This window comes from Diadema antillarum, unplaced genomic scaffold (assembly GCF_040938485.1).
Source record: "Diadema antillarum isolate AM-2024a unplaced genomic scaffold, OU_Dant_1.0 scf00000032, whole genome shotgun sequence".
NCBI classification, from domain to species: domain Eukaryota; kingdom Metazoa; phylum Echinodermata; class Echinoidea; order Diadematoida; family Diadematidae; genus Diadema; species Diadema antillarum.
Genome location: NW_027270921.1, coordinates 317501 through 331766, shown reverse-complemented (window position 1 = coordinate 331766; position 14266 = coordinate 317501). Strand labels below are relative to the sequence as shown.

At 39.6% G+C, this 14266-nt stretch overlaps 1 protein-coding gene across 1 annotated transcript; it reads left to right on the top strand.

Moving 5' to 3' along the window:
* The first annotated feature begins 1537 nt into the window (after positions 1–1537).
* Positions 1538–10869, top strand: LOC139741857 (protein phosphatase 1D-like). The gene is made up of 4 exons (XM_071652436.1): positions 1538–1912; positions 5979–6347; positions 7071–7261; positions 8673–10869. The coding sequence occupies exons 1-4, from the start codon at positions 1555–1557 to the stop codon at positions 9564–9566; spliced, it is 1812 nt and encodes a 603-aa protein (XP_071508537.1). The 5' UTR covers positions 1538–1554; the 3' UTR covers positions 9567–10869.
* Positions 10870–14266: the final 3397 nt, after the last annotated feature.

Below are 14266 nucleotides of genomic sequence, written 5' to 3'. Positions count from 1 at the left end.
AAATTGTCAACCTCATGAGGAGATTTCAAAGAATAAAATGCATGATTACTGCAGCTTATTGTCACAGCTACAACATACTTAAGTTTCAGAGGAAATGAAGCAAAATCAGCTGAGATAAAGGTGCTTAAACGTTGTCAAGTCAATGCATGGTTTAAAAAAAAATCACCTCCCATAGACATAACACGTAAACTTGTCCGATTTTGCGTCTTTACCTTTAAACACAATTTAAAGCATGATGACGTCATCAAATTTCAAAACTATGACATGGACTTGAAAGGCAAATGTTCAAAGTACAACATATCTGAATTTGGGATAATATTGAGCTTAAACAACAGAGATACGAGCAAATGAATGTCAGAAACAGTACCTCAAAAAAATTTATTCCACTTTTTTGATTTCAGATGATGATATGATGACGTCATAATGTATTTAGGGAAATATTGATACTTGAAACGTTATTTTCAATTCATATGCTTTTGTAATATGCAATAAAATCATAGGGTCACCTGACGTTTTAAAGAGCTATGGCGAAATAAACAAAGACATGTTTTTCGCTATATTTCCACATAGACGCGCACAAAAAATTTCAACTTTGACGCCAGCGCATTCCTTTGTTATAGGTCGAAATTGATCGGAAATCAATGGATATTGTTACTTAATGTATCAGGAATCCAAATCTGTCAAAAAATGTGCATTTTCATGTTGCTTACGCGCACTGCGCGCGGAAATGCGCGGACGGACGCGAATGCGCGGAACGCTTAAAATTGTCTGAAACTTCGAGATTTCCCATTGGGAAGTTGTTTTGAGCCTTTAAAAAGTTTGACACGCGCGTACGCGCGCGTAAAGATGTCTTTGGTAATTAGCATTACAAAGTAAGATTGAGCGTGACCTGAACTTTATGTCTACCGAAAATGATACGGAAATGTCCTTTAGTTATGAAGTTATGATCGATCATGTAACATGTCCGAAAATCACAAAATGGCGCCTAGATGACGTCATAGATACGTTACTGTCATGAAAACCTTATTGTGGCTAGATATTGTCATGAGACATGTTGACTGAAAATGTCATGCTATTCCGTCATGTCAATGTTGAGATATTCACGACACAAAATGTGCCAGAAAGAAAGAAGAATAAAAAGAAAGAAAGGAAGATTTTGACAAACACAATAGGTGATACGCTAAAAGCGTATCACCTAATGATGCTGAGTGTAAAAAGTGCTGCCGAAAGTTGAGCAATATAGAAATATACCAATACTGAGTACTGTATGATGAACAACGATGAAGATCACTGTTTACATCGGGCAACGCAGTGTGAACTTTGATCTATGTTTTTAGTATTCATTCGTCACTTCCGCCTACGCAGAAAAAGGAGCGTTCATTGAAAGGGAGCCAACGAATGGGAAACCGCGAAATCGAACAAGTTAGCGCATGATTCAATAGCGGTAGTATGCACACACAGGCGCTATTCGGATCTTGGTGGGTGTTCTGTGTTGGCTGGCTCCACGTACGTTATTGAATAAAGCGCGGTACAAAGAAGAGAGCGTATCCTGGAATGTATGAAAACATGGATAGTACAGAGCAATATAGGACGGTTTCTAGTCCGATGAAGAAAAATCCAAAGAGAAAGCGAGTGATAGGACTGAGGGTATCCAGTGACTCCACGCAGGGAGGAAGAAAGTATATGGAAGATGTCATTTGTATCGTTTTTGATCGAGAACAAGACGCCGACTATGCGTGCTTTGCCGTGTTCGATGGCCATGGAGGGCGGGAAGCGGCCGTATATGCTCGGGATCACTTGTGGCAAAATATCAAGCAGCAGGAAGGATTTTTCTCCCGGGAACCTGATCAAGTTATGGACGCAATAAAAGAAGGATTCCGCGAAACTCAAGATGGAATGTGGAAGGAACGACGTAAGTATGATACTGTGAATATATCATGGCACAATGCTGCGAATAATTATAACAATGAATTCCCGTTCTGCGTTGTAATGTTACGTATAGGTATATGTACATACAAGTACCGTAGCCTCTAACGTTAGTAGTAGTTTTCCATAGAGAGAGAGAAGCGAGCGAGGTTCATATCGCGGGCAACACGCTTTCAAAAACCACCCATTTCCTTTCACACACGTCCCCACAGAGACACCGATGTAGTAGCTAGTGAACGGCCGCGGCGCGGCGAGCGATTTCTCGGTCGATTATTCATTTACTGTAACGTTACTGTATGTAGTGTAGAAAGTTCCATAAATTACGTCACTGCCATGGGGATTTTGACAGGCTTTAACTGAGATGTTAAAAGTGGGAAAACTGGACGAACCACCAGATACACAAGAGTCCAGACGTGAAGAATGCAAAAACACTAACTGTCGCCTGTACTATAGTGTATTAACAATCATGTAACTTGTTATTAATACAATTCTACGTTAATTAATTATTTAATGTTAGTATAATTTCAAAGGAACTGTTATAAACTGAGGCTAGTCTGTCTGTTTGGACTCTGTGCGTGTTCGGTGTCGATGTAATTTAGCATTGTCTATAGTTGTAATTAATAAATATTTATAATAGACTGTTTTATTAATTAATAAAAATAATAAATTACAACACAACAGTCACAGCACGTCAGTAGACCACCACAGGTCTTCTGTTGAGAATGAGAAGGGCTTTAAGTTGTCTCGAACACTATGGGTTTTGTGATCACTTAACGCCCTTATCATTCTCAACCGACGGAAGTACAAAAAGCATAGTAATTTAAATCTACTATAGTACTAACACTAACAGTACCGGTAACAGACACTTCTACTCATCGACCACCTAGAACCTCTATTTTTAGATCGACCACCCTCACGCAATGGCTTTCTTGCGTATAAAGTAAAAAATACGCGTGGGACGAGGTGCAATACGCTGGAACATTGGAACATAAATAAAAATCAAGAAAAATTATAGGGGGAATGATACAAGTAAATACCCTGAGCCTGAGGAAACAGGAGGAAAAAGAATTTAAGAAAATCCTCAATATAATAGTAGGCCCTTTATACACGTTATTGTTAACACATATTTACCCATTTACCCATTTACGTGCTTTTCAATGGGAAAACGGGCGGTCTGTTTAAAAAATGAGCTACCACGGAAGCACAAAAAAAAACCTCCCTTGTGTTTATCGCAGAGATTTACGTGCATAGGATACGGAGTGACAATCTGAGCCTGGGGTAAGGATCTGCGGTACTTTCTCCCAAAGTGATACGAAATTGAGATAAATCTGTTGAATATTTTTGGTGAAATGGTGGTTACAAATAAAGGCAGTTGATGAGTACCGTATTACTACGGTATTAGGTCCAACCATACTATACACAGCCCAGTCGCTGTAAAAAGCGCGACAGGGCTGTACCAGGAAGCAGGAATTAGCGGGATGGTGCACAACAACAAAGCAAACATGCTGCTCACATTGAGTTTTGATACTTTTTTTTCCCTTACGTTTTGACTTACTGTAGAAAAAAGTGCAAAAAGCGGGCTTGTGCTTGTAACTGTTAGGTACAACAGGACAAAGAAAAAAAGAAAGAAAAACAAACACACAACAGCCGTAATCGTACACTGGCAGCGTTAGAAACTATGGAAAAAGGGGGTGGTGCAACGATGCTTAACGTTAGTGCGAACTGCACCGCGTGCCTGAATTTCAGTTTTATGGCATGAAATTCAATCTTCAACTCAAAACGATCAGTATATAAACACCTTTTCCCGTCTCTCAAAATGATGAATTTTCATGTCAAAATCAACGCCAACAACAGTGGGAACACCCATACACGTTTGTGCGATACAGCGATGGTTGGATCTGACTGTGTAGCTGTAGTTACTAGTAGTGATCTCAAATCAATCACAGTGAGTTTTTCTATGGTAGCCTTAAGATAATTTTGTTTCTGCTTTCTGTCAGTGTCAGCTTGTACAATGTACCTTGCCTGCACCACTTGCTCTGTAGTGGTTAAAGTGTACTGTGTGTTAAATAATTAATACTTTGGATTTTCATCTTTTTTTTTTTCAAATGAATCGTTCACTTTTGTCTCACTGTGTTTTGATTGGAATTTTGTGGAGTTTCTGTCATCACATGTTCATGGTATAAGTATTATGTTAAAAGTCTGGTGTGATTCTGTTAATTTCAATTAGAGGATTGCAAAACCCTTACTGAAAAGCAGTTTTGGGATTTCCCATAGACCAGTACTGCACTGCCTGGCTATACTGGATTGGTCTACTGGTAGTTGTATGAATGATGATATGATCGGATGACATATTTTTTTTCTTTTCTTTTTTCATTTTAGGAATTGAGGTTGTGATTACAACTTGTTTCAAGGTTTATATGATCTTACCAGTCAGTGAGAGCTATTGAACTTGAACAGTATTCTGTATAAATTGCTAGTCACAGGAAATAAAGATCTATAGGTGGGGAAATAATCTCACCTCTATTCTGTTTTGAAAATATATTTTTTTTATAATTATTTCATGTCATAGAAAATGATCTTCATGCCGCAATGTACAGTGTAAAAAAAAAAATGTTGAACTAGTTGTGCATTAACATTTAGAAAGTTGGAACATCAGTAGTAGTATTTTTAGTTGTGGCAAATGTCATTTTTTACCGGTTTACTTGTATCCATACAAGCTGGATGTTGATAATTTAGCTGTTTGTTTCTTTCTAGTAATTGCACAATTGCAAAGATAAACAGAAAATAGTGCAACTGCATGAAGTATGAAAAAAATATACTCCCATTCCGTACAATGATAAAGGATTATACACTGTATTCCATTTTATAATTACACAGTCCATTTCATAATATGAGCATACAGTTTTCTCTTCTCTTCATCTACAATTGTATTGTACAATGTATCTTTTGTTGTCTTTTTTGAGAAGATTTTAAAGAAATATATACATTGTATATTTTCCCCCTTTTCCTGTACTTACATGAATGGATAATAATAAAACATACAGTGTACAAGTAGTCTGAATCACATGTATTGAGATGAAAAAAAAATGCATCTTATATATCCTTCACCATTGTGTACCAGCCATAGAAATGAAATTGAGAAACAATGGAATCCCAAGTAAGGTTGGTCAAAACTAGTTTAGATTTTATTAATTAGATTTCTCCACGAGGGGAGACATTTTTGTCTTTGCTTTCAGTTTACACTGTTACGTGTACCAACAAAATAGCAGTTACAAGACTCTTTGCTTTCCTGCCTTGTAATGAATGGGGAAAATTTCAAAGTTAATCGCAGGGTTTATTGTCTGTTTTTCATGCTTTTTATTTTTTGAGCGCACTACAAACACAGCACACATGACACACACAAAATTAAAAGAAAGCACAAAGCACAAGAAAAAACAATTAATATACTGTATACGCCGAATATTTCATGAGGTTTTTCACTAATTTCGCGAGTGAGCTGCTATTCGTGAAATTAAAGACACGCGAAAATATTGACTCTAATCCCGAAATGAATGTGACGCACTGTATGTAATACATTTCTCCGTTCAGTACAGGACTCCATGATTGCGAATTTAACCACTTGCGAAATTGTTGGGAACCGGAAGTCGCAAAAATTTGGACTCGCTAAATATATGGCATATATAGTACGTACATACCAGCACACACAAACTCACCAATATTTCTCGGGTTGCACTTTTCCTGCTGGGCTTTAACATTTTGTATGATGTACAGGCGACACCCATCATAATGAATTCCTTGGGACTGGCAGTGTTCTTTGATTATATTGAAATTCCATTATACAAAGATTGTAGCTAAACAAATGAACTATATTTAGATATGAGGATTCAAATTTTTACTTCATTATAACTATGCTTGTTATAAAGGGAGCACACTGTATGTAAATCTCATAATACTTCTACATGTACGTATCAGATAATCAAGAAAATGTGCAAACAATTTGCCATGCGTGCACTCAAACTGTCAAATTTCATTCTCCATATTTCTGCCCCCAGCAACATGGGCCAAAACCCTGTCTGGTTACCCTAGCACAGCAGGGACCACGTGCAGCATGGTCATAATATGCGGGACAGACATGTACGTCGCACACGTCGGCGACTCCAGGATCGTGATGGGGGTCGAGCAGCGGCAGAGCCCAGACGTGATGAGTGACACGGCCATCGTCGCCGAGAAGCTGACCGTGGACCACAAGCCCGGGGACACGGAGGAGCTGAAGCGCATTGAGAGCGCGGGTGGCCAGGTGCTGGAGAAGGCCGGAGTCCAGCGGGTCGTCTGGTCCCGTCCTCGACTGGACCACCAGGGCCCGATCAGGAGAAATACTGAACTGACAGATATACCTTTCCTTGCTGTTGCCAGATCATTAGGTAATGCACATTGTCGGAGTTTGGTAGTATACTGATGGTCAAATTTGGAGCTTGTGGGATTTCTTTTCTATCATTTGTTCTGTCCTGTTTGTATGTTTTACATGGTATTTGATGTTCTTTACGTGAATGAAGTGAAAAATCCAGACATTTTCTCAAATAACACCATTTTTACACTTGAGAAAATTCAATACTCAAGAAATAGCTGTTATGTTTCATGGAAAATCTGGTTCAGTCAAATCGGGTCCTTGTACGAAGAAGGTAATGTGAGAAAAAATGTGTCAAACCTCAGCCTTTATCAATATTTAGTTAATATTAATATATTTGATTGATGTTTAGTTATGTCTTGCAAGAAAAAGAAAAAGTAAAACCAGCAAAGCAGCTCTGAGCCGATCATATTCTAAAATCTTTCATATTCTTTGCAGGCTTAAGCATAAATGTCATAGTTTAACTACTTGTGATTTCTACCTTGTGATGTTCTCAGTATGTGAGTCATGATTTTGGCAACGAGGGTGACGTGCACTCGAAATCTTCTTGCAAATAACACTCTAGTCTATCTATTTTAGATTTTAATGAGTTCATGGCATAGTGTAAAAAGTCTGACAGACTGAGTTCATGGCATAGTGTAAAAAGTCTGACAGACAAAGTTCATTGTTTTATTGGTATGAAGTCAACTAGGTTTCTGCTGATACTGATTTAAAACATTGCCTATTCTGCCCTCTGCAGGTGACTTGTGGAGCTACAACTACAACAGCAAAGCCTACGTCGTCTCGCCAGAGCCTGATGTGTCCCACCATATTATCGACCCCGACCGGGAGCGCTTTCTGGTCCTGGGCAGTGATGGACTGTGGAACATGGTCACCAGCGAGGCCAGCGTCCAGATTGTGGAGAAGTACGCCACAACTCGGATGCGGAAGGTAACCAACTCTGGATTCTGCCAATTGTTGGCCCATCTCATTAGTCAAGTGATATAGGGTGCTTTTATCTAACGCAAAAGAGAGAGAGAGAATCACGTTTCAAAACACATTTCAAATGGCATTTACGAACGTGGTTTGAAACACATTTCTCGGGATGCCGCGTTTATCTAACTATCGTACTATTGCAGTTTGAGTGTTGTCACTGCTCAGCTGCTTTGCGCCGTTTTACCAGGGAAGTAAAAGTCAACTGCGTACCACCAAACATGTCTCATCATTTGCACACAAATAATTGGAAGAAAATACAACCAGGAACAGCTGGGAGTTGACCTTGAGATAAAGGCGCGTTTCAAAAGGGCATTTCGTTTATCTACTCACAGAAAGGTGATCATGGTCTCAAACATGTTTTAAAATGTCCTTTGAATGGCGTTTCAAAACGTCATTTCTTAACGCGTTTGAAAACACAGTTGCGTTTATCTAACTGCTGAAAATGCCTCAGATGTGTTTAGAATCGTGATTCTACCTAAAAAAAAAAAAAATTAAATTAATGCACCCATGCAGGCAACTCCCGTATAAGAAAGTCCTTGGGACCGGCAGGTTTTCTTGCATTATGTTGAAATTTCATTATAGCCAAACAATAAAGTGTACAAAGATGTAGATATGATAATTTTAGGGCACGAATATTTACTCTGTTGTAATGAGGATTTTGTGAGAACCGTGTTCGTTAGAACGGGAATGTGTCGTACCCATTTTTTTTTTTTTTTTCAGATCTATCAATGTCATGTTTGATTTAATGAGACATGAAGACAGACTCTCCTGTATTTGAATCTGGGCTTTCCAATTTTATTTCCTGTAATCATTGCCAATCTAAGGGAACACTCATTTCTGATAGGCCAATGGGGCAGATGATATTGTATCTGCCACACTTGCAATACTGACTTTTACTGACAATGAATTACAAAGATTATTGTGATGCCACTCAAAATGTCTGTATCAAGTGATATTCTGTGCAAAACCAGTAATCAAAAGTTTCTTAGAAATCAATACATCAATGGACAGTCTATCTTGTCACCTACAGTTTGTAGATAAATGAATTTTAAAAGATGTAAATATGTGAGTAGTTAACCCGTTGAGGATGGTTTGATTTTGCTACAACATGCATTTCCCATAGACACCTGCCCGAGTATACTCGGGACTTTTCCTCAACGGGTTAAGAAAGATCAAAGAGTTTTGTAGCCATTTCAATATTATGTCATTTGGTAGAGACCATTTAGGAAAAGCATCCAAGTTAGGAAGCATCGTGCTGTCAGTTAATAAGAGTTGTTGTGACACTGATATAATAAATATGTCCAATTTTTGATCGCCTTGGCATTGGTGTTCACTCAGCAGTTTTCTCTCTCTCTCCGATGCTTAGGGTGACTCAGGAAGTGAAACGGTTTCCCATCAGCTGATCAAGCGGGCCATGGACCTCTGGAACTACCACTTACTGCGGGCAGACAACATATCGGTCATCACCGTCTTCTTTGAGTTCCCAGACTTCATTGAGGACGAGGAGGACCAGATTGATCTGGACGCTGTGAAGGAGTGGCAGAACATCGGGCTGACCGTCCAGGGGGAGGAGGTAGACGAGAATGGGGATAACTTCGTGCGGCCCGCGCTGATCCGCCGCCACGCCTGCAGCAAGCTCTCCTCCATGGAGAACTACAACCGCCTCTACTGCATGTCCAACAAGGAGCGGCGGCAGTATGGCAACGTCCCCGCCCCCCACTACAAGAGGCGCTACACCGATGGCCTGGAGGTCCCGCAGCCGAAGAAGCAACGAGTGGAGCCAACGCATGAGCTGGCAAAGCCGCGTCAGTACCCACCGGAGAAGGTGTACAAGGTTATACACACAAAGAGCAACATTCGGGTGGAGTACGCCTACGATGTGGACAAGCAGATGGCGAAGCAGATGGCGAAGGAGACCCCCACCAAAGTCAAAGCTCGCAGAACATTCCTGACGAAAAGCGGGCCGATAGAAGTCCTGTACGAGTGTGACCCCCCGAGTCCAGCGGGCAAGAAGAAGAATGCCTTCTCAGCGCCGTCAAAGAGTGGCTCAAATAAGACGTCCCGCAGGGTTCTCAGTCTAGACGACAGCGCCGTGGTGGGATTGGGGAAAGGATCTCCCCGTTTGACGCGATCGGCAGCAAAGCGGTCAAGGGTCATGAGCATGCACATGACGCGAGCGAAAAGAGCGTCCCTGAATGGGAAGTTTGCCGAGATGCATTCACTCAAGAATGGTGTCAAGCAGTTGGTGAAAATGAGATAGAGTTACTCAAATTTCCTTACCAGAACTGAGGCAGTGCAGTAAGAGTCAGTGCACTGGAGCTGTTGCAAACTCTTCTCTATTAACTCAAACGTAGGTATGCTGTCTGGTGTGAAGCTTGCATTCCAACAAACCAACCCCCGCACTACATAGTTCAGCATCTAGTGAGTGGTTAGAACTTGGGTGCGCTGTGAGAGTCTGGAGTCTTTCATTCTACGCAGGGCGCCCTCAGTCACTCGGGACAAACTCTTCAGGGGCGTGACTTGCCCCAGCGAGCAACCTCAATTGAAATTGTGCCTCAACGCCACAGATCGTAGTATCCGCAACACTCGATGAAATGAATCTGGCGGACTGGCGTCTCTGAGCGTGAAAGCTATTTGTGCGGAAGATAGAAAATGTGTTCTTCTACCTCCATTATAATTGTCTTTTAGTTAATTTGGGATGACTATGCGTCACAATTTTGAATTTGTGTGTGGCTTTATTGCAGTATGCACTTGTAAATTACAGGAGACCTACGGACATTCCATGCGTTACCAATGTTTGCCCTGTAAAGTGTAGGATAATGCAATCTAATATTCTGTGTAAATACCAAATGTACATATCGTAGAGTGACAAATGTATTTTATGACGTGTGAATAATGGAGATATTTTCTAGCCACATTTCTTGTTTTGTCAACCTTTTGTCAGTGAGCCTTATTTGGAAACACGTTACTGCTGGTTGGTTTCTAACCTACTCTTGTACACAATGGTGCAGAGACTGGTGAAATTCAAAGGGACGAAGTGCGGGGATTAAGCGGAGATTAAGATCGAAATGTTTCAGATGGGTAGCCTTCGGATCATTGTGCTCGTAATCACCCAGCAATGCTGGTTCTGCCTCATTCATCATGAAGCGTGGAGCAATATCTATCCATTTCTTTCCTCTTCATTCTCAAGGCTGTATATGAAAAACAACATAGAAAAAAATTAGATATCTTTCCTACAAGTGCCGAATACAATGAAGTTCTCAGGGGATTCAGAGTATCCATTGCCATGCGCTTGCAAATCAATCAAGCGCTATCACTGGTGAGAAAATGATTTTGTGAGCTGGAGGGCACTGATACAAATTTCTGTGCGAAGATGGATTTTTTGGTCTTTGTCAGATCAGATGGGAGTCTTTGATGTTTCAAATTCTGTGTTCGCTCGAAAAGGGTTGCAAAAAATTTGTAGAGATGGTGTAAACAGAACTCTGAGAAATCAAGGTAAGTGTGAGAGGAAGGCATGTTTCTATGTCAAAATGTAATCCAAAAATGTTTGCACGACCGTCAGGCTGCGGGATAATCAGCTCTTCTGACGTAGATGGAGTGCACTTGAGGTATTCAGGTACATCAATCAAATCAAAGTGATTTTTACCTTTAATGTACTGTATTTAATACTCATTTACTATTAGATGAAATAATATCAAAAGAAATTGATTGTACTCCAATAAGATCCTCCAAAGTGTGTGAAATTAATCATTTGTGTATTGGTAAGCATTAATGACAATTTGACTGCATGTCAGTGGAATTTTTATGATATTTGGGGAAAATAATACCACTTGAACACAGTGAAGGCTGTGATGTTACTTGTGCATCAATATTTTATCATTAATTTTGAAACCCATAGATTTTTGTTTTATATATGTGTATCTGGTCAGCCCTTTTTATTCAATTCATCCATCAAGATGCATCAGAATCAACTTTTAATTACAGTTTGGATTGTATTTTGCTTTTATTTTATACTAGATTTGATTTCATTCTTGATTATTCCTCGCACTTGAAATGAAATTTTCTGTTAGTGCTTTTCCACTGTAGTTTTTTTTTTTCTTTCTTTTACCTTGGTCAAGTGTTTTGTGAACCTGATTGTGCCATGTCCACTGTGTGGTCAACATAACCTTCTGTGGGCATCTATTTACCCCAAGGTTTTCTTTTCTTTCTTTTGCATGCTTTCGATGTAGTATGTGATTTTTAGAAAACCCTGTACGTACTGACAAGTGACCCAGAATTAACCCTGTTTCAGCTAGAAGAAGCAAAACAGTGTAAAATAGTGGGGTGTTTAGCAGATGGTGTGGAGGGAAGGAGTTAACATAGGCAGTTTCAATGCTGAATCTGTTGTCGACACATGAAATTCAGAAGCTGAGGTGATGAAAGTTTGTTTCTAGTGAGCTGGTGCTGTAAAGTACACAAACACTTTCTCTCTCTAAAAAAAGAAAGAAAGAAAGAAAGAAAGAAAAAGGAGCAGCATTATTCTTTGAAACAGTTGTAGCTGTTACTCCAACAGGCTTAATAGAGATACTGTTCCGTTTTACAGACACATGTAGACAGGATTAGAACACCAAATGAATTCATGTACTCCTTGAGATTGTTTAAAATTCAATGTATCATGGCCATGAACATGCTCTGTGTTTCGTTAATCTGTTGGTTTTCTTCCATGCAAATGAAATGAAGCAAGCACTGGACTGCTTGATTTATTATTCTAATTTTGTTTTGTTTTTTAAATGTAATGTAATGTAATGATCTTGCTGTTTTCTCATTTTATTTTTTCATGAAGATTCTTCTTCATTCTTCCTACAGTAGCAAGCAAGTTCTGTCAGGTCTTTGTTTTCCAGTATGAGACTGTCAAAATGCAGACTGCTTTACAAGTACAAAGCTTAGAGATAAGGGTCTACAGCCTAACTTATGGGTGAGGGGAAAGTAAGCACTTGAAATAAGAAATCTCAGATAGCTTTAGTGTTTATTGCTGTGATGTCCATAGAAATGACGGACTGTCACCTGTGAAATGGCAGCAGGGGAGAAGTGTTTACATGTCTGCCTTGACTCGACATTATCCTGCAAGTCATGAAGCAGCTTGTAGCATCAAGCATGCAATGACATGCCTCGGGGCATGACTACACATGACCTACATAATATGTACAGTGTACATGTCTGTGTGAAACAAACCTCAATTAATTTGCATACTATGCTCCTCCTCCTCAGGTTTGCCACGCCCCCCGCCAATTGTATTAGCTCTTCCTGTGTGTATGCAAGCATATCGTGATCTGATGGGCAGATAGCAGAGACGTGTGCAGACATGCATTGTTAGGTCAACTAAATTGATTTGTACATGAGCCTTCACTTGGTATTTTTACTACTATGGTAGCATGGTCTTATAGGTAGCACTAACTTATCCAAATTTTCTGTGTTTGAATTCATTTTTTTTTTTTTTAATCTCTCTCTCTCTTCCAGTTGTGAGAAATTTTATGAGCACTGTTAGTACTTACAATTCAAGTGTTTAATGAAGGTATCGTGTGGTATCAGTTCTTTTGGGACAGTGGAGATTGTTGTTGAGCAAAACTTTTCCTTAATAGACTATCAGTTTTGATAATGGCAAGGTTGCCCAACAACAACTTTTTGTCTCATGCTACTTACCTGACTAGGCAAAAGGTTTGTGGCAGATGATGAACTGGTACTCAACAAATGGTCACTGAACATGTCTTGATCCAGCCTTGGACCAGTGCTCTCTTTTTGTGATGGTCCGTTTTGACTAGCCAAAGATGCATTACAGAATGAAGGCTCAGTGTCACCCAACCACTTAAAAAGTGTCCTTACTTTTCACACACCAGCCAGATAAGGTTGGATTGCTATAGCTGTGTTGATTCTTTAAATACTTTTAGATGTCCCCATTTTTATCGTCAGGAAATCCTAAGAACAGTCGAACCACGGTCATGGCATCATATGAATAAAAACAAATATTACAGTAAAGGGTGGGGGGGGGGGGAAGAGATTAATTCACGTATTGTGGAAAAAGTTACAGCTTTCCACAATTTTTTTTTTGTTTTGTTTTTTTGGTGATGCTGGACTTTCTATAACTGTGCCATGTACATTCAAGATGACAAAAAACACACCTACCTCCATTTTTTGTGATCTTGCAGCTTTGTTAATAGCAAAAGTTAAAGAAAAAATCTTGAGCTTCACAACACAGTCAACAGTAAGGGCATCTGCCAAGTGTTACTAAAGTCTTTCTGAATCATTCTGCCCTATGTGTAGTGGTAGCACTACATAGTCTACTGATCAGTCAATGTATAGTGTATACGCCGAATATTTCAGGAGGTTTTTATTTTCATGAATTTCGCGAGTCCGGTGCTATTTGCGAAATTAAGGACATGCGAAAATATTGACTGTGATCCAAATGTGCATGTGACGTACGGGTGTTCATTTCTCTGTTCAGTTACATGACTCCACGATTACGAATTTAACCACTCGAGAAATTGTCGGGAATTCCCGATTCGCAAAAATTTAGACTCGCGAAATATATGGCGTTTACAGCAGTTCAGCTAGTTCTCGTTCCAAACCCTATTGTTATTTCTAGTATCAGAGTGAAAATCTTCCTGTATTCTAGTGGTATATATATATATTTTGTTGACAGCATGCCTGTTGGAAATGTCATGGTAGGCAGTAATGTACAGGAATAGTCAAATAGATTGATAATTTTTCTTAAGGTGATCATAACCTCAGTACAGTGACCGAGAGTGCCATTACGTGTGTAATTGTGTGTACGACCGAATTCTTTTTTTTGTTTGTTTTGTTTTTTCAGTCGGTGCCTCGCATTCCTAGAGGGGCTTCATATATTGCAGTGTGTGACACAATGATCAACTTATTCTGTATTTGTCTCAGCAACATGAAAGTTTCCGGTCAGTCATTCCGCGAAAA

Bases quoted from the DNA above. Each gene is read 5' to 3' on its own strand.
- LOC139741857 (XM_071652436.1), top strand. From the start codon at position 1,555: ATGTATGAAAACATGGATAGTACAGAGCAATATAGGACGGTTTCTAGT. The intron at 1,913-5,978 runs GTAAGTATGATA...TTCTGCCCCCAG, and splicing joins TGGAATGTGGAAGGAACGAC to CAACATGGGCCAAAACCCTG. The intron at 6,348-7,070 runs GTAATGCACATT...TGCCCTCTGCAG, and splicing joins TGCTGTTGCCAGATCATTAG to GTGACTTGTGGAGCTACAAC.